Genomic DNA, 25,158 nt, shown 5'->3' with positions numbered 1-25,158 from the left:
CAAGGATTTGGTCCATTTTATCTAGGTTATCATTTTGTGGGCATAGAGTTGTTCACACTATTTCTTTGCTATCTTTTTATTGTTCAAGGTATCTGTAGTGACGTCTCCTGTTTCCTTTTTTTTTTCTCAGCCTGTTTAGAGACATTGATTTAATTGATCGTTTTCAAAGAACCAGTTTTTGGTTTTGTTGATTTTTTTTTTTCTATTGATTTCTGTTTTCAATTTTATCAGTTTCTGTTCTAATTCTCCTTATTTATTTTCTTCAGCTTACTTTGAATTTAATTTGCTTTTCTTTTTCTAGTTTCCTAAATTAGAAGCTTAGATGATTTTTTTAGAACTTCTTTTCCAATACATGCATTCGATACTATAAATTTCCCTAGACACTGTTTTTGCTGCACTCCCAAATTTGAAAAGGAATGTTTTCATTTTCATTTAAGTTTAAAATATTCTTAATTTTTTTTTTGAGATTTCTTCATTGACTTGTGTTATATAGAACTGTTTTAAGCTCCACATTTGGAGGATTTTTAGATATTTCATTGATTTCTAGTTTAATTACACTGTGATCTGAGAGCAGACTGTGTATGATTTTATCCTTTTAAATTTGTAAAATTGTGTTTTATGGCCCAGAATGTAGTTTATTTTGGTGAATATTCCATGTGAGCTTGAGAAGAATGTATATTCTGCTGTTATTGTCTGAAGAAGTCTGTAGGTATCAATTATATTCGTTGTGATGATGCTGTTGAGTTCAACTCTGTCCTTATTTATTTTCTCTCTACTGGATCTGTCTATTTCTGAGAGAAGGGTGTTGAAGTATCCAATAATATGCATGCATCTATTTCTCCCTGCAGTTCTATCACTATTTGCTTCTGTTTGATGCTCTGTTGTTAGCACATACATGTTAAGAATTATTATGTCTTCTTGGAGAATTGGTCTCTTTATTATATAATAAACTTCCTTATTCCTGATATTTTTTTTTTGCTTTGAAATCTGCTACATTAACATAGCTACTCCTACTTTCTTTTGATTAGTGTTAGCTAATCAAAATGATAATTTTTGTTCATTTACTTTTAGTCTATATTCTTTATATTTAGTTTCTTGCAGATAACATATAGTTAATGTTTTTGATCCACTCTGATAATCGCTGTCTTTTAATTGGTGCACTTAGACCTTTGACGTTCAAAGTGATTATTTATATAGTTAGATTAATATCTACCATATATATTACTGCTTTCTGTTTATTGTCCTTGTTCTTTGTTCTTCTTTGTCTTTACTTTTTTTTTTCTTTTGTGGTTTTACTTGAGCATTTTAGATGATTCTGTTTTCTCTCTTAGCATGTCAGTCATACATTTAAAAAATTTTTTTAGTGATTACTGTAGACTTATGATATACATTTACAACTAATCCAAATTCACTTTCTCATAACACTGTACTACTTCATGGGTAGGATTTCGTGTATCTTATAATAGCAGAGTAATCCTGATTCTTTCCTCTTGCTCCTTGTATAATTCTTTCACTTATATGTAAGCATACACAAGCACATATAAGCTCATAATGTATATACATAAGCATGCATAATCAAATACCTTGATGCTATTATAATTTTGACCAAACTGATATCTGTTAGATGAATTAAGAATAAAAAAAATAGCAACCAAGGCTCAACTACAACAGGGAGCACCCACAACCCACACAAGAGATGCACTTGGAGTACTTGGCTCAGCTGACCAGGAAGACTGTGCCACTGGGCCCCATGGGACACCTACTACATAAGACCATTCTAATAAGACATGGAAGCTCTACCCAATACACAGAAACAAACAGAGAGGTATCCAGAATGAGGAGACAAAAAAACATGTCCCAAATGAAAAATAGAACTAAGCTCCAGAAAAAAAAGAAAAAAAAAAAACTTAACAAAATGGAGGTAAGCAATCTACCAGATACAGAATTCAAAACACTGGTTATGAGGATGCTCAATGATCTCAGTGAGAGCTTCAAGAAAGAGATAGGAAACATAAAAATAGAGACAGAATATATAAAAAAGGAGATAGAAAACATGAAAAAGAACCAGTCAGAAATGAAGAATACAATAACTGAAATAAATAATACATTAGAGGTAATGACAATAGATTTGATGAAACACAGTCAGATAGGCAGTTTGGAAGACAAGGTAGCAGAAAACATCCAATCAGAATAGCAACACGAAAAAAGAATTAAAAAAATGAAGATAGTTTAAGGGACCTCTGGGACAACATCAAGCACACCGACACTCACATCGTAGGGATACCAGAAGGAGAAGAAAGAGACTAAGGATTTTAAAACCTATTTGAAGAAATAATGACAGAAAACTTCCCCAACCTGGTGAAGGAAATAGACATACAAGCCCAGGAAACACAGAGTCCCAAACAAGATGAACCCAAAGAGGCCCACACCAAGACACATTATAATTAAAATGCCAAGGTTAAAGACAAAGAGAGATTCTTAAAAGCAGCAAGAGAAAAGCAGTTAGTTACCTACAACGAAGCTCTCGTAAGACTGTCAGCTGATTTCTTGACAGAAACTTTGCAGGCCAGAAAGGATTGGCATGAAATATTCAAAGTGATGAAAAGCAAGGACCTACAACCAGGATTAGTCTACCCAACAAAGCTACTATTTAGAATGGAAGGATAGATAAAGAGCTTCTCAGACAAGAAAAAGCTAAAAGAGTTTATCACCAGCAAATCAGTATTACAAGAAATGTTAAAGGGATGTCTTTAAGAAGAAGAAAATAGATAAAAGATATGAATAAAATGGCAATAACTACATATCTATCAACAATTACTTTAAATGTAAATGGATTAAATACTTCAATAAAAAGACATAGGGTGGCTGAACAGATAAGAAAAAACACATATTCTACGTACAAGATATTTACTTCAGATCAAAGACACGCACAAACTGAAAGTAAAGAGATGAAGAAAGATGTTTCATGAAAATGGAAACAAACAAACAAAAAGCTAGGGTAGCAATTCTTATACCAGACAAAATAGACTTTAAAACAAAGGCTATATGACAAGAGACAAAGAAGGATCCAGTAATTCCACTTCTGAGTATTTATCTGAAGAAACCCAAAGCACTACTTCAAAGGGATATGTGCATCCATATGTTAATTGCAGCATTATTTACGATAACAAAGGTATGGAGGCATCCCTAGTGTTCATCAATGGATGCATGGATGGAGAAGAGGTGCTTATATACAATAGAATATTGCTCAGCCATGGGAAAGAATGAGATCTTTCCATCACAATGGCATGGATGGACCTAGAAGGTATTGTGCAGGGTGGAGTGGGTCAGGCGGTAAAAGAGATGTCATATAATTTCACTTATGTGTCAAATCTGGAGAGCAGAATAGACAAGTGGGGCAGAAGTGGGCTCATAGATGCAGGGAGCATTTTGGCGGTTGCTAGATTCAGGGTGGGGAGATTTGGGAGAAGGGGCAGGGGATAGGGAGATACAAATGGAGATGTGGAGTATAGCATAAAGAATATACTCAGTAGTATTGTAATAGCTACATATGGTGTCAGGTGGGTGCTGGATTTGTCAGGATGATCACTCTGTAGGTTAATGGATATCTGTTCACTGTGTTGTACACCTGAAACCAATGTAATATTGTATTTCAACTGTAACTGAAAAATAAAAAATACTTTAAAAAAATAAATAAAACTAGTCTTATATATATTTTAAAAAGAGGGTGAATAAACCAATGGAACAGAATAAAGACCCCAGAAATAGACCCACACAAATATAGTCAACTGATCTTTGGCAAAGGAGCAAATGTAATTACATTGAAAAAGTGGTTTTTGGTTTATTTTTTTTTTCAAAAATGGTGCTTGAAAAACAATATCCACATGCAAAAAATGAATCTAGACAGGTCTTACACCTTTCACAAAATTAACTCAATATAAATCATAGACATATATAAAATGCAAAACTGTAAAACTCCTAGAAGATCTCATCAGATATATTTAGGTGACCTTGAGTTTGGCAATGACATTTTAGATAAAAATGAAAAATACAATCCATGAAAAAAATAATAAGTTGGACTTTATCAAAATGAAAAACTGCTCAGTGAAAGATGCTGTTAAGAGAATTAAAAGACAAGGCACAGATTGGGAGAAAATATTTGTAAAATATATATCTGGTAAAGTCCTGGTTTCCAAAATAAAAAAAAGAATTCTTAAAACTCAGCAATAAAAAAGAAACAATCCAATTAAAAAATGGGAAAAAGATTTGAACAGACACCTCACCAGAGAAGTTATACAGATGACAAATAAGCACATGAAAAGATGCTCAACATATGTCATTAGGGGATTACAAATTACAACAACAATGAGATACCACCACACAGCTGTTAGGATGGCTGATAAACCAAGCACAACACCAAATAATGATGAGGATGTAGAACAAGAGGGACTCTAATTCATTGTTGGTGGGAATGAAAAATGATACAGCCAAAATGATACAAAAGAGTTTGGCAGTTTTTTGTAAAACTAAACGTATTCTTACCATATGATTCTGCAATTGTGCTCTTTGGTATTTACCCAAATGAGTTGAAGAGTTATACCCACTGCAGTTTTATTCATGATTGCCAAAACTTAGAAGCAACCAAGATATCCTTCAAAGGTGAATAGATAATCTACTTGTGGCATATGTATAAAATAGAATATTATTCAGCAGTAGAATAAATGAATTATCTAGCCACAAACAGACATGGAGGGACCTTAAATGCATATTGCTAAGTGAATGAAGGTAGTCTGTGAAAGCTACGTACTACATGGTTCCAAATATATGACATTCTGAAAAAAGGCAAAACTATGGAGAAAGTAAAAAGATCAGTGGTTGCCAGGGCTTTAGGAGGGGAAAAAAAGAGGCTTCAAGTGGAACACTGGTGATTTTTAGGGCAGTGAAACTATTTTGTAAGATACTGCAATGATGGAATTATGTCAGTATATATTTGTTCAAACTTATTGAATGTGCACCAAGAGAGAACCCTAATGTAAACTATAGACTTTATTTAATAATAATATATAAATAATGGTCCATCAAAAAAAAACAAAAGTATCACATTAAAATAATATTTATGTTGGAAAGCAAAGAATAAGAAAAGTGTTTTTTTACCCTTACTTATTCTTTCTTTGATGTTCTTTCCTTCTTTATGTAGATCTGAATTTCTGACCTATATTATTTTCCTTCTCTAAAGAACCTTTTTAATATTTCTTGCAAGGCAGGTCTTCTGGCAACAAATTTCTTTAATTTTTGTTCTGAGAAAGTCTCTATTTCTCCACATTTGAAGGATAATTTCATAGCATATAGACTTTTATGTTGATGGCATTTTTCTCTCAACACCAAATATTTCACTCTACTCTCTTCTTGCTTGCATGGTTTCTGAGAAGTCAGATGTAACTTTTATCTTTGTTACTGTATAGATAAGATGGTTTTGCCCTCTAGCTTCTTCTGGGATGTTTTCTTTATCTTTGATTTTCTACAGTATAAAGATGATATGCCTAACTGTGATTTTTTTTTCTTTTTTTGGCATTTATCCTGCTTGGTGTTTTCTAAAGTTCCTGGATTTGTGCTTTGAAGTCTGACATTAATTTGGGGGAAATTCTCAGTCATTATTATTTCAAATATTTCTTCTATTCTCTCTTCTTTTGGCATTCCCAATATGTATTACATTTTTTGTAGTTCTTCTACAATACCTGGATATTCTGTTCAGATTTTTTTCAGTCATGGTTCTCTTTGCTGTTTTAGGTTTCAAAGATTCTTTTTTCTAGCTTGGAGATCCTTTTTTCCTCTATGCTCAGAGATCCTTTCTTCAGCTATGGTGTACACTAGTAGCCCATCAAAGGCATTCTTGATTTCTATAATAGTGTTTTTGATCTCTTGTATTTCTTTTTGTTTCTTTCTTAGGGTTTCCATATTTGCTTACATTGCCCATCTGTTCTTGAATGCTATCTACTTTATTCATTACAACCCTCAGCATATTCATCATAGTTCTTTTAAGTTCATGTTCTGATAATTCCAGCATCCCTTTCATATCTGGTTCTGATGCTTTCTCTGTCTTCTCAAATTGTATGTGTGTGTTTGTGTGTTTTGCCTTTTGGTATGCCTTGTAATTGTTTTTTTGGTAGCTGCACATGATGTACTAGGTAAAAGGAACTACTGTCAATAGGCCTTCAGTAATGTATTGGTGGGGTGTGGAGAGAGGGGAAATGATCTCCAGTCTCGTAGTGAGCCTCTGGACTGTGAACTTCACAAGGTTTCTTAGCTCTGCCCCTGCCTGTTTCCCTTCCCCTCTTACCCCACCCCAGCTCTTAGGTGAGACAGGATGGCTAGAGTGGGCTGGAGTTGGTTGGCTATTTCCCTTTGCTAGGCCAGTTAGGCTCTGATGATACCCCAGTAGATTAGGCTCTGTTAAACTTAACTAGTTTCCCCTGAGGTCAGGCCTTGTTAAGAACAGTGCTTTGGCCTATTCCTTTTCCTCTCCAATGCCAGAATAACAAAAGTGATTCTTCTTCAGTATTTACTATGGGAACCTGATCAAGTTCTAGAGGTAAATCTCATAATATTGTGGAGGCCACGCTATGACTGGGTTAGACTCTGGTTTAACTCAGAGTTGTCCACAGTGAGCCTCCAGTAATTTGTCAACTACAGTTTAGATTTTCCTACCCTCAGTAATTATTCTTGAACAAAAAAAAATTAAATTGGAACTGTCCGAGGACTTATGACTAATTTTAAGAAAATAGCTGATTTATATATGTAAAAACGTCTATGATTTTGATATAGATTTGAGTCAGTATAAAACTCTCTGAAACCATTTTTATTTGTGTGTTTGCACAGATTTTTTTCCTCTAGCCAAACTAAACTACCCACTTCATTTCTTTCTTTGTGGTTAGATTATTTTGATTCTTCAAGATCCTTCTTTTTTATGATGTTATCTCCAGTTACTCCAGTCCATAAGGATCTCTTTTTGATATCATATAGCACTTATATTTTTAAACAGACCATTTAGCAGTTGAGTATATACTGTCTTATTTTGTGTTTTTGTTGGTGTTTGTTTTTATGTCTTGCCTTTTTAATACGTAGAACTTCTTGAAAACAGTACTGTCTTTATCTTCCCTTGTATTACCTAGAGGACCTAGCTCATTGGTGGGTGCATGGTGGGTATTTGCTAATTTACCAGTGAGTGAAGTAAAGTGAATCATGAAGCCAAGGTTTTCATATGATATTTTTTAAAAAAATTTTTTACCACTGTGCATAACATAGACATGTTTACACATCTTCTGGAAGGTACTCAAGCGTATGCATTGTTTTGTCGTATAAATGATATCCATGTCAAGAATGGAGAAATGGAACAGTATATCTCTTGCTGCCACCTCTGTTTTCTATTAACAATGAACGCATGTAGGATTAGAGATGGCCGTCTGCCATGAATTGCATCATTGACACTGGCTTTTAATATGCCTCCTGGCATTTCAGTTTTGGTTCTCAGCAGGAAACCTCACTTGTGCTGAATCCTCTAATATTTGTACCCAGATAAATGCTTAGAGAGCTGTGAAAAATACTCTGGCGTTAGTTCTACATGGTTTCAGATGGAAGTCAATGACACATTGGAAAGTGTATCATTCAAATGTAATTTAAAACATTGAATCATAATAATTTCCTGAATTATTATTCCATTTATATTCCATTTTTCTTTTAATGGACATGAGTTTTTATATTGAATTTTGTCACCTGTGTGTAATTACTCTGGGTTTTGTCATCATCTGCTCTCAGAAGAGGAAGGATGTATCTCACCTGCCTGCCAGCCAGCAGGCACCTTGTAGAATACTGTGCCTCAAAGGAGCAGAGAAACAGAGAGAGAGAGGAAAAATGGAAAATGGTTTATAACCTTTTTCTAGCCCAGGTTAGAGGTACAATGTGGCAAAGGGGCTGGGAAGAAGGGAAATATATATTTAAATGTGGTATTAGCTTTTAGTTCATCAAGGCTCAGAGGAGGAGGAAAAACATTTTACTTTGTAATAATTATATATTTTTGCTGTGTGAATAATTATGTAGATGAGCTTAACAAGCTTTTTTTAAAGTTTTTTTCCTATCGAGGACCCTTTGTGTTTTAAAGACTCATACTGTACATGAGATAAAGTTGAAAGAAAATCACATTTATTTTCATAGAGAACATTTTTTTCACAAATTTTGTATCAGTAAATAATAAACTTTTTTAAAAAACAGAACGAGAGTTTATATTTAGAAACATGTTCATAAATATTATGGATTGTTTTTAAGATATTTTATGTGGCCATCAGAATGGTAGCTTTGAATTCTAAATTATATTTTGAAAAATATTTGTATGATTAATTTATACATTCTGCTTTATTGGTATATTGATGAAAGTCCCCTGCTAAATTGCTCAAGGGAGAACAATCAAACAGTAATTCATGTAATCCTTTGAGTTTTAAAACTATTGTTGATCTAATTTAGAGTAATTTTTGTCTATAAGAAATTTTTAAAATTAAAAATAGGACATAATTATTGTGTTAAGGTACTGGGATCAGAGTAATTTTTCTGCCCTTCCCCATGTCATTTGAAAATTTCTGTAGGTAAAGATTTAGGTTAACTCATTCATTTCTTCATGAATGACATCATGTTCTAACTTTTCTAGATGGTATATCTTGAAAAAGACATTTGAATATTCATCTATATATATTTTATATTATTCTGTTACTATTTAGACAAACTCAAGAGAGTTGTTCAGTCCATATTCTATTATTAAACATGCAAATAAAATCATGATAACAGTGAACAGTATATTATCAGGGAAGGGAAAGAATACCTACCTTTTTCAATATGTAATTTTGTCTAATATGTAGTCTCAGTTTATGTAGCTTTTCACTATGTCTATTGAAACTATACAGTTGAATGTGATTGCATAAGAGATGATCAAAAATTTAGGATAGTTAACAGTGGAGAGAGGACTGGGATAAAGAAGGGACAAAAAAGTGAAACGAAGCAATTTGTGAACACTTCTGTTAAAAAGCACTTGTGCAGTTGGGAGACATGGTAGTATTTATGACCAATCTTAACAACAAAAAATATTTCATACTCAAGCTTAGCCAGGAAGCAGAGCATTGCCAAGAAAAAGAACTAATGCCAAATGCAGAACGTTCTCTCATACATACATAGGTCTGTGATTTAAGTTTTCTTTATCCTTTTGTTAATAACTTTGTTTTTGCAAAAAAAAAAATTTACAAAATGCAGTTAATGGTTTTCTTCTGATATTAAGCTAGAAGATTCTGGAGAAACATAGAGAAAAATAAAAAGATTAAAATGCCTGCTAAGAGTGTCCAAGCATATTCTGGGGTCTGCTAATCTGAGGGGAAAGGTAACTAATTAAATGTGCTATGTTATGCTGCTCTTTTTCTTTTACTGAAGTTTGTTTTCTAACATTTTGCTTTTAGCCCGTCTTTATTTTTTAAATGGTGTCTGTTAAAAGCAGCATTTTCTTGGAATATTTGTCACCATTGTTCTTCTATGCCAGACTTGTCTAGTGTTGTTACGTCTTTCTCACCAGCATCACATTTCAAACACAAACCTATCTTTCCTCCTTTTTTTAACTTAATAAAAAATTAATTAGACTATGAGTTGAAAAGCATATTTATGCCTCTGAAAAATTAATATTAGCATAACCCATTTTATAGCTCTTATTTCTAAAGAGGAAAGTGTAATTTCTTGTAACTGCAAAATAATAGACTTCTTTAATCATCTTGTTTTCTTTGGCTAGATATTTACTCATATCTTTATATCTAGAAGATTAGGTTATTAATTCTTTTCCACTTGCCATCCTCCTTTAAAGGAAACAAATAGTTGGCTATTGAAATAAAATTAAAAATTGTCAATGAGTTACAAGCTGGTCATTTAGTACCTCATTTACATTTTAATATTGGCCTGGTATTTTATGCTATTGTGGAAAGGAAGACAACTAAAGAGCTTGCTAGAGTTGATAGCAAGAATTATATTTAAAAAATTATGTTTCATATAATTATAAGCACGTTTTGTTTGTTGTATTAAAAAAAAAAAAATAGCAACAACAACCATCACCCTGTGCCTCTTTCCTTCAATGCCTTTCTTTCTTTTGCCCAAATCTGAAGTCAATTTGGAGGCAGTTAGAAGGAGATGAAAGTGATTTGCTGTGGAAGCTAGAATATTAAGTGTTCTGGCAAGCATTTGGATTTCTCTCTCAGGAGGACAGGAGCAGCGTGCCAAATTCTTACCATGCTGGAAGAGACTAACTGGGGTTGATTCTGAAAACATCTTATGCCCATGAAAACAAAGGTTCGTGAGAATTACCACAGAACTCTTTCCCTCTGTGAACCCCTGGGTTTTGCAAGGGGGTTTAAAAAAAACCATATATTTGGAAACGTGTGTAAAGTTAATCTTCTGCTTAACTTTTCTTCAGCGCATAATGTTTGTGGTTTTTAACTGCTGCTCACTTCCCTTTCTTGGTCATGCTATTCCATAGTCCTCAAGTCCTGTCAATCCCTATTAAGTATCAATTTAATCAAAGCAGAATTCAAAGTTCAATATGCAAGTAGAAATCCATCTTCTAAAATTATATGCAAAGAAATAATCAAAAGTACAAAATCAGAGCAAAGTAGAATCAACTACAGATTAGTAGGAGGATAAGTCAGCCTGCCGGGGTTCAAATCCGTTTCATCACTTGCTGGTTGCATGGCCTCAGTCAGCTTGAGTACCTCTCCACCTCTTCATTCCCTCATCTGTCAAATGGGGCTGACATTGGATCTACCTCGTAGGAATATTGTGACATTTAAATGTGACAGCACATGTAAATTATTAAACACAGTCTCTGGCACTTGGTAAATGCTCAGCAGAATTCATTATTTTTGTTATTATCATTGTTATAAATTTTTCTTTACAGAAAAATATGTTGAAAAATTAATATCTTAATATCAATAAAATGCCAACATATAAAGTAGTGTGCTGAACTAATTCATTTCTTTAAATGCTAAAATGAAGAGAAGTGAAATCTGAGAGGTTATAATGTAATTGACCCTGTGTATACTGTAGGACATTGCAATTCAGCATTGTTTGCCAAGAGCAATCTAAATTAGTAAATATCTAAATGACAGAATGTTTTATGAATGCTCAGTTTTAATTCATTTAAGTACATTTAATTAATAAAACCAGGACAACAAAGCATTGTGTGATTTAATGCTTAGTGAATTTGTTTTAATAAACCCCCAAACCTAATGTTAAAAATTTTAATTACTTCTAAATATAAATAGTTCCTACTTAAGTATTTTTTCTGAAGTTTATAAGCAGGTATTATATTAATATTTCTATCATAAATAATGCAGACAAACTTTAGTCCAGCCTTTTGTTCTATGAGAAATTCCCTTTCAGTATATTTGGAGTCAAATCATAATTAGCATTATATTTCCCAGGCAACTTTGATGCCTCTCTGTGCTATTGAGATCAGCCTACTCCAAAGTCATGCTATATCAGCATTACTTTGACAGAAGGGTGTACATAAGAAAAGAGGCAGCAACCTTAGATATGGGCAGTTATATTCTAAAAGCTTTATTTCTTTTTAACAAAGAGGACTGAAATTTTTACAGCAAGCTAGATAAACATCTTTGTGTTTGTTTATACTATTACTCTCCAGGAGAATTTTTATTTTCGGAAATACAATCCAAGACTACTTAAGGATAAACAAAAAAGTATGTACAGTTACCTTTTAGGGTTATACAATTTTCTACTTAATTAATTAATAATACTGCAAGACAGGCCCAACATAATCTGGTTTCTAAGAGTGGAAAAATTGAAGGATTTATGAATTTTTTTTTTTAATCTGGAAAAGGAAGGAAACTCTTAAAGGCTTATTAAGAGAGAAGCAAAAGGTGATTGTTTTATGGCATACAACAAAAGATTATGTGTCAGTGAGGGTCAGAGAGACTAGGTTGCCATTGGAGAACAGTTAGAATAAATTGTACTTGTCACCTCCCTGAACTCAACTGAGCATGGCTCAGTTTCTTATGACAAGTACATAGCTTACTAGAAGGGGTTAGGGACCTGGAATTATACTTATCCATTGGCTAGAAACAGTCTCAGCCTTATGTGCTATATAGGTATAGTCTTCTACTACCATCCACACCCACACACACCCCCCTTGAATTTTCAAGGGAGTTGATGTGTCTGGGTAAGAGAAGTTTAAGGCAAAGTACTAATAATTTGCTCCAACAGATAGCAGGGCACATGTTGGGTTATCGAAAAGTCTCATCCCTCAATGATAATTAGAAAAGCTGAATTGCAAGGCTGTGGTTCTAGCCTGGAAAGAGAATATTAAGGATCTAGTCTTAGGTGGAGCTATCAATAGAATATAAGATTATAAGAAAGCAAGACATACACCTTTTTATTAAAGGAGAGTAAAAAATCAAGAATGAATTGGTGCAGACAATTGGACAGGGAGTGTTGAACCCAGGCCTGAAGTCAAAACTGATCCTAACAAGCAGGGGAGCGAGGAGGGGGAGGAGAAAAGCATGGGGGCAGGAGAATGAGTTTCTAAGTGGGGAAATCATATCGCCGTTGCTTTGAAGTTTAATAAGCACTGCAATACTGAGGGCAGATACTTGATGTTCTTAATCAGGGAGAGCATCTGGAAATTGAGCATTCTGAAGGAGAGGACTCGAAGGGAGGATAGACTGATGGGAGAGGGAGGTTTCAGTGATACAAATGTCATTGGGCCTAAGTCTTGTTGGAAGTTTCTTAGGTAATTTCTGGTAGAGCCATCTTTCTAAAATCCAATTCTTGCTTCAAATCCTCCAGGGACCCCATAGCACTGAGGGAAAAGTGCAAATTCCATAACATGGCTCACATAATCTCCAGTTCATCTTTGATTCTTGTCACTTCGTGTGAACCATTAAGAATTAACCAGAAAATACCATCTTCTCTTAAGCTTCTGTGCTTTGGATAATGCCCTTCTGGAATTCCTTGCTTGTTATGTCCTTCTTTGAATCACACTGACCCTAACTCATCTTTTATTATTCATCATCCCTGACTGAGTCTTCTCTAGGCTCACAATAAATTCTGTGCATTCTTGCAGTTGTAGTACTTACCTTTCATGCTGATTGACCAACCAACCAGCCATTAACTGAAGTTCTTTGATGAATGAATAAATGCATGACTCAGATGAGACTCTGAGTGGACAGAATTATTGCAAAGATTTAGCCCAGTTTGATAGTCAGCTTATTTGAAGTGCCTCAGGCCTACTAATGATAGCTTCCTGTTTGCGGTGAAAGCCATCCAAAAGATTTCAAGAGATCTTCCTTAGTTGTCTTTTGTTTTTCAATAGAGCCTTTTGTAGGATATTGGAGCCTTATAAGGTCAGGATATATAGGAGAATCTCTGTTATTATGGGGCTCTGGAATCCTACTTATGCCTTTGCTGTCAAGGGAGGTTTCAGGTTCTATATTTTGGAGAGTGGAGAAATCTAAGAGAAATAATGTAGTTTTTGTCTTCAAGACCCTGGTGGAGGAACAGCATTAGGAAGACCTTCCCTAGCTGTGATTTTTATCCATGGCTACTCGACAGATATCTGAAGATAGGTAGAAAAGACTCTGTGGATTTGATGTGATGAGTTGTTGGTATGAGAAAACAGTGTGGGATTGTTATGTTTTCCCATAGTCAATGAGACTGTCTAAATCTAGGGTGGAAAATTTGTTTTGGGGCAGTGAACATACCCCGCCTTCTCCTTTTGGGTTGGGAAATGGATGGGGCACGTTGGTCTGGCCAAGGAGTCTTCCAAGTCTAAAGCAATGGGCCAAATGTGAACTCAGAGGCATAAATAAAGGGTCAGGCACTGGAAACCAGTCTGATGATCAAGAAAGTTTGTCAGGCAGAACCTGAGACAACCCCAAAACAGTGTGTAGGAGGAGGAAGTCTTTGACAGAGCAGGCTCCATCCTGGCAGGAGTCCCTCTAAAGGGGAAAGCTAAAGCTTACGCTTCTGCAGGACTCCCTAGAAAAAGAGGACTCTGTTCGTGTTGGGAGTACCTGTCATCTGATCAGCTTTTCTTTTGTCGATGCTTTCTGATGCCCTATTGAAAAGAATAGCAGTTTAAATAAAAGCGATCACATAGAATGATTATTAAATTAATACTAAAAATAGAACATTGTTCCTCAAAGTGTGTTCCAAAGGAGTCTTAAGAAATGTCATTGAAAAAGTATTCTATGGTCAAATTTTAAGTTTGGAAAATACTCTACATCCATCCTCTCTTGATGATTCACTTTACACATTTGCATAGTAGAAGCTCTGTTATTTCCAACCTCAGTTTACTATGAAACCATTTTTGGGGTGGGATAAGGGACTTACTGTAGAACATACTTTGACAATACTAAGATAAGGATTAATGAAACATTTGATGTGGCAAAAGAAAAAAAAAAACCTACTAAAAATCAGGCAAAAATCCCTTGATTTGAACCAAAAGGAAAATGAGAAGCTGGAGCTAGGATTTCCTAAAAAGTTTAAATGAGAAAGCATCTGTAAAGCATATCATACATTGGGCCTTTGCATAGTTGGTGCTTGGTCAATTGTTGCTGTTGTTTTGTTTTTGGTGCTTAATGGGAAGGGAGATGAAAAAGGCCTATTCTTGGCAGCTCTGTGAGAGACAGATTGCTGTTAGAAAGGTAGATACCAGCTATTCCTCAACTAAGGAACCACTGCAATTTTAAAGCAAACAGTTATAGTTTCTCCTTGCTTTCAAGTTTTAGTATCTTGATAACTGTCAGTATAAAGTCAGATTTTTCTCTGTATAAAGTCAAACCATTCTCTCAATAGATTAGATAGATAGATAGGGATATATATTTCTCCCTGTGTGTACATATATTTTAATTTGTTATGCAAAATAAAAATAGAATTTGATTATTCCAAAATATTTCTCAAAATGGCAGGCAGCCACCTTTTGTAATTTTCAGAGAAAAAATATTTGAGGTAGCCAGACTCATTCAAATTGGTTTTAAATGGCTTATAAAAGCATCTAAAGCCCAGCTATCAAATTTTAGAATTAAATGGGATGGCAAAATCAAATGCCTGTGGGGTGAGGCAGGTATCCAGAATAAGTGAGAGACAGTGGCTGGATGTGAACTAAAGTAAACAGAAAAACGCATGCTCGTTAATGGAGGCAGCTGCTCCAGGAGATTGATTTTTGGGAGAATGTGGGCCATCATTTTTTAATTACTTGATTTTTAAAGTAAAGCAGAGAATCTGGATCTTTATGTAAAATCTCTCAAATTTTAAATGTTGGTACTAAATTAAAAAACAAAAATTCTGCAAGTCAACTAAAACTTGTTTAGGGACCAGTTTGCAACTTCTAAATTAGGCAAATGTAAGACTGCCCATAGCAGAACCCAGGCGAGTCTTCATACCAGCTCAGCCCTGTGTTCTATTTGTTATTGAACACTTTGCAAAGATACTAGTGTATAATTGATGTTCCTAGTCAATCCCTTAACTGAGCTATTTTGATGAACCTTGTAAACATCTGCTTAAAATTAATTTGAGACCACAGTACCATTATTTAACGATCTAAAAAAGTCACTTTATTTCCTAATGGCATTGCAAGATTTGGGTTAGAAAATGTGTGGTAAAATACCGATGGCAGAAAAACCGGCCAAAAGTTAAATAGATTTCTTAACTGTAAGAATATTTTGGTGATTATATTTTTATGTGATTTTAATTGGTAGTTGAAGGATATTTGACAACTTTATTAGATATGTACAGCAGTAGGTTGAATTTTTGAATAAACACTACAACATTTCTTTTCCTTTATTCTCTTTAAATAGTGAAATGAAGAGCATGTAAAATATCTTGTCGAAAAGATTCTCTGGGTATTCTTAAATGTCACTGCATTTTAAATGAAACTCTTTGAATGATCTCTGATTTGGAAGTAACTTAATTTTCCCTTGATTATGAAATATTTTGAGAAGAAAATAAAAGTCTTTCTAACAAATGTTTTTTCTTCCCTTCATTACTCCTTGGCAACCTTCTCCTCTTTTTCTTCTCCCTCCCTCCTTGCCTGTTTTCAACAGCATTTATCATTCAGTCAGAGAATTCTCTAATGAGAATGTTCTTCATACTTTCCAGGTCACACAAAGAGAAGCTGATTACTTGCCTCTCTCTGCTTCCTCTCATCTGCCTTCTTTCTTTACTCTCTTTGTCACATTGTAATGTAACTGTCTTTTTCACTCTCTCCTACATCTATCCATGAGTCACCTGAGGTACTAATCTTTTATTTCCAAACTTTAATGATGCCAGGTATGGTATCATGTACATAGTAGGCACATAAAACATATTATTCTGCGAGTGATTTTTATTTTTTTTCTTCTTGGTGTTATTATAGTTTTATCAGAAGATAAAAATAGTAACCCAAAGCTGTCACATTTTCTCTTTTCCTTTTATTGAACCAAAGTTACTATTGCTTCAAATCTGGGAAGAAAAGGAAACTTCAAATTGTAATGATCCTGTGAACATCTTATGGTTGCATGCATTATTCTAGAAGTGCACATACAGCTTTCTTGAAATTTTTCAACGAAAAACAGATGTATAGACTGGTTTTTAAAACAATTAATGTAATCTAATGACATTTTGGGGTGTATTTTATATTGTGTTTCAAATGCACTTATTATTTTCATTGTTTCAAACATTAATTTATAAATTATTTGCTAATCTATTATCTATTCTTTAAAAGAAGTTAAGTCTCTTATTTTCACTTGTACATTATGGAATATTTGTAAAGTAGAGAGTAGATGAAAAAGTTTGCCCTTAATGTTACTTCCTAAGACAACTGATTAACTTTTTAAAATATGTTCATTATATTATGCAAAGAACCTCAAAAGTCACATTTTAAAAAGTTTATTTCAATGAAAAAAAGATTTAGAAACAAATTTCACAATCAAAATATTATTCTTTCTATCAAATCTTAATAAAAGTTTTTAAAAATGTTTTATAGATATTTTGCAATTGCAGGGTATGATCATAAATAAATATAGTTAGCTAAGGAAAAACATATACCTAAATATCACTGAAGACATTCTTAACAGCCTTAACAGCCTTAACATGTCATAACCACCAACAGTAAAGAAAGAAGAGAAGGCCAACTGAGCAGCAGCCCCTTAAACAGAGTAGCCATGTGTTTCTGTATTTGGAGAACAACAGTTTTTTCCCTTCACTCAAGATAGAGATCAATTTTTTAATAACACTAGTCTTTAGAATGCGGTTCACAGTTCCTCTTAACCTACCGAATGATTTCTAACTTATATTATAAAAGTTTTCATAGTCAAAAAAATGCCTAAATCATTTTGATTATATAGTTTTAAAAACATTTAATTATGCAATTTGACATTCTGATTTTTTAAAATCTAACACAATGTAAGCATTTTTCTTTTATCACACACACAATATAAAATTATTTTTAATGGCTAATATTGCACTGATTAAATCGATTAACCGCTTTCTTACTGAACATTTGTATTACTGTTGGACTTTTGCTACCACAAATTACTGCAGTGAATGGCTTTCCTCAAAGCCAAAGCAAACAGAAAAGTTTTCTGTTATTTAGATCTATTTCCTTAGGCTAGATCCCAGCAGTGGAATTCCTGGGTCAAAGAATATAAATATTTGTAAGCTTCTTAATGCATATTTTCTAAATGCTTTGTAAAAACGGTCTATAAAAATTTAAACTCCCACACATAATGTAAGAGAATACTGTTTCATTGTATTTGCCAATATTGGACAAACTCATTTTTATTGTCTTTGTTAATTTATTAGATTAAAATGTTGTTTCAATTTCCATTTCTCTGAATTTTAGTGATGTACATTTTTTTTTGGTAATTTTTAATTCAAGATATTTCTTTTCTCTGAATTGCCTGAGTTTATTTCTCTGAATTTATTGTCATTTGCTTATTTAATTATATGTTTTCCATTCTTAAAGACTGGTAGAAAGCATTGTCTTCAAACTAACCTCTTAGAAGTTAATTTTAAGGTTGCTGTATGATAGATTCTGGGCCATACACTATTAGTTAGGACTTTTGTTTGTGACTGAAATCTAGCTTGAACTAGTTTAGACAAAAAGTGTTTAATAGATTGTAGATTTCAAAGAAAAATTGAACCTTGGAAGGGCCTATGAAGCTAGGCCTCTCAGGAAGAACCTAAGATATCCTGAGTAGTTTCTTTGCCATAATCAAATGTTTTGATTGATTTTTTGTTGCAGTCCTAATTTTTCTCCTTGATATTTAGGTGCCTTTGCCTGTCAGATCATGGCAGGATACAATCCTGAAAATCTCCTACTTCATTTTTTTAGACCCTGAACTTCCATCCGTCTTCTTAGATTGCTACAGAACCAGTTTGAGAGAAAGACTAAAAATAAGTGAATCCTTAGAACCAAGAGCTTGCCAAAAAAGAGCATATAGGTTACAGGTGGTAAAATTCCCCAATGATGTTATTAGCTTTCTTATATTTTCTAAAATGTCTGATTATAAATGGAGGGAAGATAAAAGGGAGTTTTAAAGTACTTTCTTTTAGAATATTTTTATTATGAGTAATATTAATAGATGATCCAAATGAAAATTATTAAGAAGAGACCCTAATACCTTTCCCAAATTTGTTTTACAACTCTGTGATTCTCACACAATCTATTTTAATAAACTTGGCTGAGAGAAAAACTGGGAAATAGATAAAGATAATAAATGTATTATTCTCCTGGTTGCATTGGCAAGAGGGTTAGAGTACGAGTCATCTATTTCTAGTCAGGACTATCTCCGCTAGAACATGTTGTTGTCCCCACTATTTTCAGGAACACCCTGATGTGAAGACTAGACAACAGCATGTCCTCACATCAACACAGTGTTCAAATTTTGTGCAGAATTATGACTGTTTGAGAAAACTGTGTGCTTGCACAGTACATAGTGCATTGCAATATTTTGTGGCATGTCATTTTTAACCATATTAGTTTGATTTGAAAGAAGTGAAGTGGACTTAGCGTAGCTAGAACAGAGTGAACTAATGTGACCTAACTTTCCAGGGAGTATTGTCAGAGGGCTTGAGGTGCTGTTTATATGTAACATTCATTTGGGGAAATACTAAAAGAAGTGACCTTGGAAAGTGTTTTAATGTTCATCTTTTTAAAAAATTATAAAAAGGAAATATAAAAACATAGGTTTACAGTTCTTTTTGGGGTGAATCTTAACAGTTGAAGTGGACTTTTATTAAGGAATATTTAATACAAAATTTACTCCAGCAGTATTCTATATAAGCTTAAGTTTCCTTCTAATGTTTCTGGGTCCCCCCTGCCCATTTATCAATCTTAGATGCGATTATATATACATAATGAGACTGTCTAGGTGTTTTTTAAGTTCTAATTTTATTTTATTTTTTATTTTTATAAATGTTTACTGAAATATAACATACATAGAAAAAAATGCACAAATAATACAGGTACAGCTAAATTAAATTTCACAAAGTGAATTTTCCATATAATCAACATATTAACATCTCCCTAGAAGCTCTCTTGTACCTCTTTTACTGTCATCCATCCAAAGAAAACCACTGTCTGGACTTATAACACCATATTAATTTTGCCTGTTTTTGAGCTTTACAAAATTGGAATTATATGGCATATATTCTTTTTCTTTCATTCAACATTATGTTCGTGAGATGCATCCACGTTGTTGTGCTATTCGTTCATTCTTATTGCTGTTCAGTTTTCTATGGTATGCATATGCCACAATGGATTTATCTATTCTACAGTGTAGGCATTTGGGCTGTTCCAATTTCGAGCTATTGTAATCAGTGCTGCCATGAACATTCTTGTGTATCTCTTTGGTGAATATATGAACATATTTCTGTTGGGTATGTACTAGGTATGGAAATTCTGGGTTATGTGGTTATGAATATGGCCAGGTTTAATAGATCCTATTATTTATTCAAAGTAGTTGTATTAATTACATTCCTACAAGGAGTGTTTGAGAACCTTTATTGGTCTGTAAATTGCAGTTTGCTTTTCTTTCTTCTTGGTAATAAATTTTGGTATTCTTTCCATGCTAGGACAGAGATCTACTTCATTCTTGTTTTTTATTTTTTATATAGTATTCTATAGAAACATGCGTTATTTAATATTCCTCTAATATTGACCATGAAGGTTGTTTCTTTTTATTTTTGCTGTTAAAATATTGCACAGTTTTCAAATTAAAAATGCGCCCACCTTTAATACCACAATTTATACTACAGATATATTTGACATATACATATTGTTTATGGTATATGTACAAATGATTCTTTTTTTAAAACTTTTTATTGTAAAAATAATTTTAGACATATAGAAAGTTACAAAAATAGTACAGAGAACTCCTATATACCAAGCTTCCCCTAATGTTAACACCTTATACAATTATGGTATAATTATAATCAAGGAAATTAACATTAGTACAATACTGTTTACTAACCTACATACTTTATTTGGTTTTATCAATTTTACCACCAACATCTTTTTTTCCAGTCCAAGATTCAATCTAGAATCACACTTTCCATTTAGAGATTATATCCTCTTAGTCTTCTTTGATCTATTACAGATCCTCACTCTCTTTGTCTTTCATTATCCAAGTCTTTTGAAAAGTACTGGTTAGTTATTTTGTAGAATACTTCTCAATTTGGGTTTGTCTAATGTTTACTCATAATTATATTTAAATTATTTATTTTGGGCAAGAATACCACAGATGTGATGTGCTCTTCTCAGTGAGTGTATCATATCAGAGGTATGTGATGTCAATATGTCTTATTATGGGTGACATTTAACCTTGATCACTTGGCTAATGTGATGTATGCCAGGTTCCTCCACTGTCAAGTCATTATTTTTCCCTTTGCAATTTTAGTAAATATCTTTGGGATAGATATTGTGAAAATATTCAAATATTCTGTTTCTCTTCAAACTTTCACCACTTTTGAAGCAACTCTCACAGTAGATTTTTCCAGCAGTCATTATTACTATGATCTTCTAATGATGATTTCTTCTTTCCCTCATTCCTACTACATTTATTAAGTGAAATTTCTCATGAGGGAGAGCAGTTCTTTCTCTCCCATTTATCTATTCAGTAATTTATTAATATAAGTATAGACTCATTCACTTTTATTTTGTGGGTTATAATCCAATACTTTAGTTATTTATTTTGTTACTCAGTTGTTTCAGTTTGGGCTATAAGGATCTCAGGTGGTACTTGTGCCCTTTCAACATGTCCCTGTCTCCCTTTGAGCTCTTCCTTACTTTCAGGTACCACAGAATGTCCTAGGCTCATCTTAATTTTTCCCTGCCCCAACCCTGTAATCAACCAGTTCTCTAAGATACCTTGGTTTCTTTAACTGGGGAATGGTATTTAGAAACCTTATGGACACTGGATATGTTCATCGCCACTGAGTTAGCCTTGCTTCTGAGAATTCATTATTTTTTGCATTTACATTTTTCTCCTGGGTCATGACATTTAGAATATCCATTCATTGATTTTTTTATATTAAATATATTTAAGGCTATAAGTTTTCCCCTGAGTACTTTGATATATAACGTTTTCATGATCATTTATTTCTAAATAGTTTATAATTTCCATTTTTATTTCCTTTTTAGCCCAAGTTTTATTAGATATATGTTTAAGTTTCCATGTATGTAGGTGTTTTGACTGCCTTTTTGTTGTAAATTTTTAATGTAATTTTATTGTGGGTGATGAATATGGGTATATATACATTTTTCTTTTTTAGGGTATATTAAAATTTCAGTTGTGGCTAATTACATGGTCAGTTTTTATGATTATACCACCACGTGTTTGGAAGAAACGATCATTAGATATAAGTCCCAATTATAGCCATATATCAAGCTTGTTAATTATGTTATTCAAATACCCCATATCTATACCTATTTTTCATGTCACTGTGACCATTTCATTTCTGTGAGGTATGTGTCAATACCTTTCACTATGATTATTAATTTGTTCTCATTGGATTTGTAACAGTTTTTTCTTTATATATTTTGAAGCTATGTTTTGGGTATATAAAAGCTTATAATTATCTTCTTTTCTTGGTGGATTGGAATTTTTATCAAAATGAAAGAGTTGTTGATACATTTAATGTTTTGCTAGTTATAATATTAATATATTTTTAAATCATTTTTAAAGCATCTGTCTAGCATATATTTTCCTAACTTTTTGTTTTCTACATTCCTCTGTTAAATTTTTTTTAGAAGTGACTTTTGATAACATTTTGGCAAACTTTTTTTCTCTTAGTATGCTAAGAGAAATACTAGTCAGGGTACAAAGTAGGACTGAAAATAGGAGGATTCATTTCAAATATTTTAAAGATGCCTTTAGGCTTTCAGGAACTCTTTCTTTCCACCCTACCTCTCCAAAGACTTAGAATTACCTTGTTCTAATTCCGGCAGGGGGCCTAGGTACTAGCAAAGCAGCTAGTTCTCAACCTGATTATTCCACAGTGAAGCCCATCGTTTAACATTTTCTACACACACACAAGCTTACAGACAGCATTTCAATGCCTCATTCATTAGGTTTTTAGTAAGAGAAAATAGTATAATAAGTACCCCTTAACACAGATTCAGAAATTACCCAGATTTTGTCATATGTGTTTCAGTGTTTCATCTGCCCTTTCTTTTTTTTTTTTTTTTTGCTGAAGTAATTAAGGCAAATCCAAGACTGCATGCTATTTTCACCGTTATTTACTTTAGTGTGATGTACCATTTTAAAAAATATAACAACAGTGTTATTATACCCAAGTTAGCAACAGTCCCTTGGTATTATCTAACTCCCAGTCCGTAATGAAATTTCCTCAATTCTTAAAAATAATTGTTTTACAGTTTATTTGTTTGAATGTGGTTCTATACAAGGTCCTCATGTCACATTTGATAGTTACTTTTCTTGCTTCTCTTTTATCTAGAACATTCCCTTTTCTCCCTTTGTCGTCATTATCATGTAGAAACTGGAGCAATTGTCCTTTTAAGTGCCTCATTCATAAATATAATAGACAACAGAGGATCTTCAGATTTTTGAGGGAAGCCTCAAGTGTGCAAGACAAAAAAACAAAACAAAGGGAAAACTAAAAGAAACAGAAGCCACAGTGAACGAGCTGAAGGAAACTAAAAACACACTATAATTGATATCCTTAAAAAATAAGAAATTGTATCCATGAAAAAAAGAACAAGGGGTAGTAAAAAAGGGGGTCCTTTTGGAAAATAAGAAAGAATTCGTGGTAAATTAAAATATGGTAGCAGAAATTAAATATTTCACAGGCAGGATGAAAGATAATGAAAGTAGAACAAAATGTCAAAAGTGGCAATGAAAGGTTAAGAAAATTAGAAGACTTACCCAGGAGGCCTCGCATCCAAAATAATAGAAAAATATTCCAGAAAGAAAGCAGAGACAATGGAGGGGAAGGGAATTATTTTCCCTTGGTGGAAAATTCCTGAAACTAAAGACCATTAGTTTCCAAAGCAAATATTCACCATGTACACTATCATGATAATATATTGTGATCAAATTTAAGAATATAAAATGAAAAGAAAAAATTTTTGAAGCTTCTGAACTGGGGTGGGGGTGGAGTAGGGAGGGCCTACCTTGTATCATACAAAGAAGTAGGCGTTAAAATGTCATTGGACTTCTGAGAAGCAGCATTGGAAGTTAGCAAACAGTGGAACAGTGCCCTGATTTTCTGATGAAGAATATTTTCTCATCTGTGATTCTAAATTTAGCTAAACTGTCCAGTCTGAGATAAAGACATTTCAGATATTCCAGGTCTCAAATTTACCTCCCATGCATGAAAATCTCCTAGAAGACTTATTCCACCAAAAGGAGTAAACCTAGGAGGAAGACTGTAGAACCAGGATACAGCTCTCACGTGAAAGACAGCTGAGGACACTTCTTGAAATGAAAGGGAAGGGAAGTCCCAGGATGACAGCTGTATAGTCAAACCAGAGTATAACCAAGGCAAACAGGGGAATGGAGAGCTCTAGGAAGTCTGTCTCCTAGAAAAGAAATGATGTGGAAGGATTATCTACTGTGTCTGAAGGTACTGAGAGAGGAGAATTATACCTGTCAGATTTGGAAGAAGTGTCAGTGATAGGTAACAGAAAATTAAGAAAGAAGAAAAGGAGATGGTTTTTAATCCAGAGACAACAAAAAGTTGTACAAAAAAAGAAATGTGATCATGGAATAACATGTGGTTCACTAGTGAAGAATAATGTAATTATTGCATAAGAAGATTGATGGAATTATATTGGGAGGATGAGGAGAGGAAGGCTGTGTGTATGTCTATGTGTATAGAGGTGTAGGTGTGTAGGTATATATAGGAGGGTCAACTTTTATTAGGGTTGTGGTAGAGACTGCTAGCTGCCTACTGTAACATCCATTCTCCCTTCATCCTTAATAACAGAACTGTGGGTTTATCTGGGGACTAATGTTTCCAGTTAAAAGACTACATTTCCCAGCTTCACTTGCAGCGAGGTGTTGCCATGTGTCTAAGTTAGCAGTATTCAGTGATACTTCTAGGAACTCTTAAAAGGGACAGGGTGAGCCATTATTTTCCTCCTGCTGCGAATCTGGAATGGGAAATTAATTGTTGGAGTTTCTGCCATTATCATGGACTATGAAAATAAAGGACACACACCAAAGATTGTAGAGACTATTTAGGCTTATAATGGATATTTGTTTTTATTTTTAGAATCCGAGATGCAAACATACAGTTAATAAGTCAACAAAATGAATTTCAGAGAGTACAGAAAGAATTGAGTCATTTACAACATGAGTTAAGTATTAAACAGAGACAATCACAAGTCTTCAGGTAAGATTATCTTTAAAGAACTAAAAATTGTAAAGATTGAAAAGATACGTTTAATAGTAGCTTCATAAACATCCAAACACGTTTTAGTAGTATAGTTTCTATATTTGCTATAGTTATAAAAAATGGAAATAACTTCACTTTTTTTACCATTGTCACAACTGAATAGTTTTATCAGTAAAATTTAAATCAGGCAAACACGTTTTTATTTTGTAGTGACATTTATAATGAAAA

At 33.4% G+C, this 25,158-nt stretch overlaps 1 protein-coding gene across 12 annotated transcripts in view; it reads left to right on the top strand.

Annotated features, from left to right (window-relative positions):
* The window catches only part of LEKR1 (leucine, glutamate and lysine rich 1), a 169,237-nt gene that overhangs the window by 30,736 nt on the left and 113,343 nt on the right, over window positions 1-25,158 (top strand). For 10 of the 12 annotated variants that reach the window (XM_039857987.1, XM_039857986.1, XM_039857984.1 and 7 more), the window contains one exon: window positions 24,808-24,927. The exons of the other annotated variants lie outside the window; for them this stretch is intronic. In XM_039857987.1, the coding sequence (XP_039713921.1) occupies window positions 24,808-24,927 (120 nt within the window). The remainder of the gene's footprint in view (window positions 1-24,807; window positions 24,928-25,158) is intronic. 12 annotated transcript variants of the gene reach the window in all.

This window comes from Pteropus medius, unplaced genomic scaffold (assembly GCF_902729225.1).
Source record: "Pteropus medius unplaced genomic scaffold, Ma_sr-lr_union100, whole genome shotgun sequence".
Classification (NCBI taxonomy): Eukaryota; Metazoa; Chordata; class Mammalia; order Chiroptera; family Pteropodidae; genus Pteropus; species Pteropus medius.
Note: the sequence above shows the minus strand (reverse complement) of the source record. Positions and strands in the feature narration are given on the sequence as shown.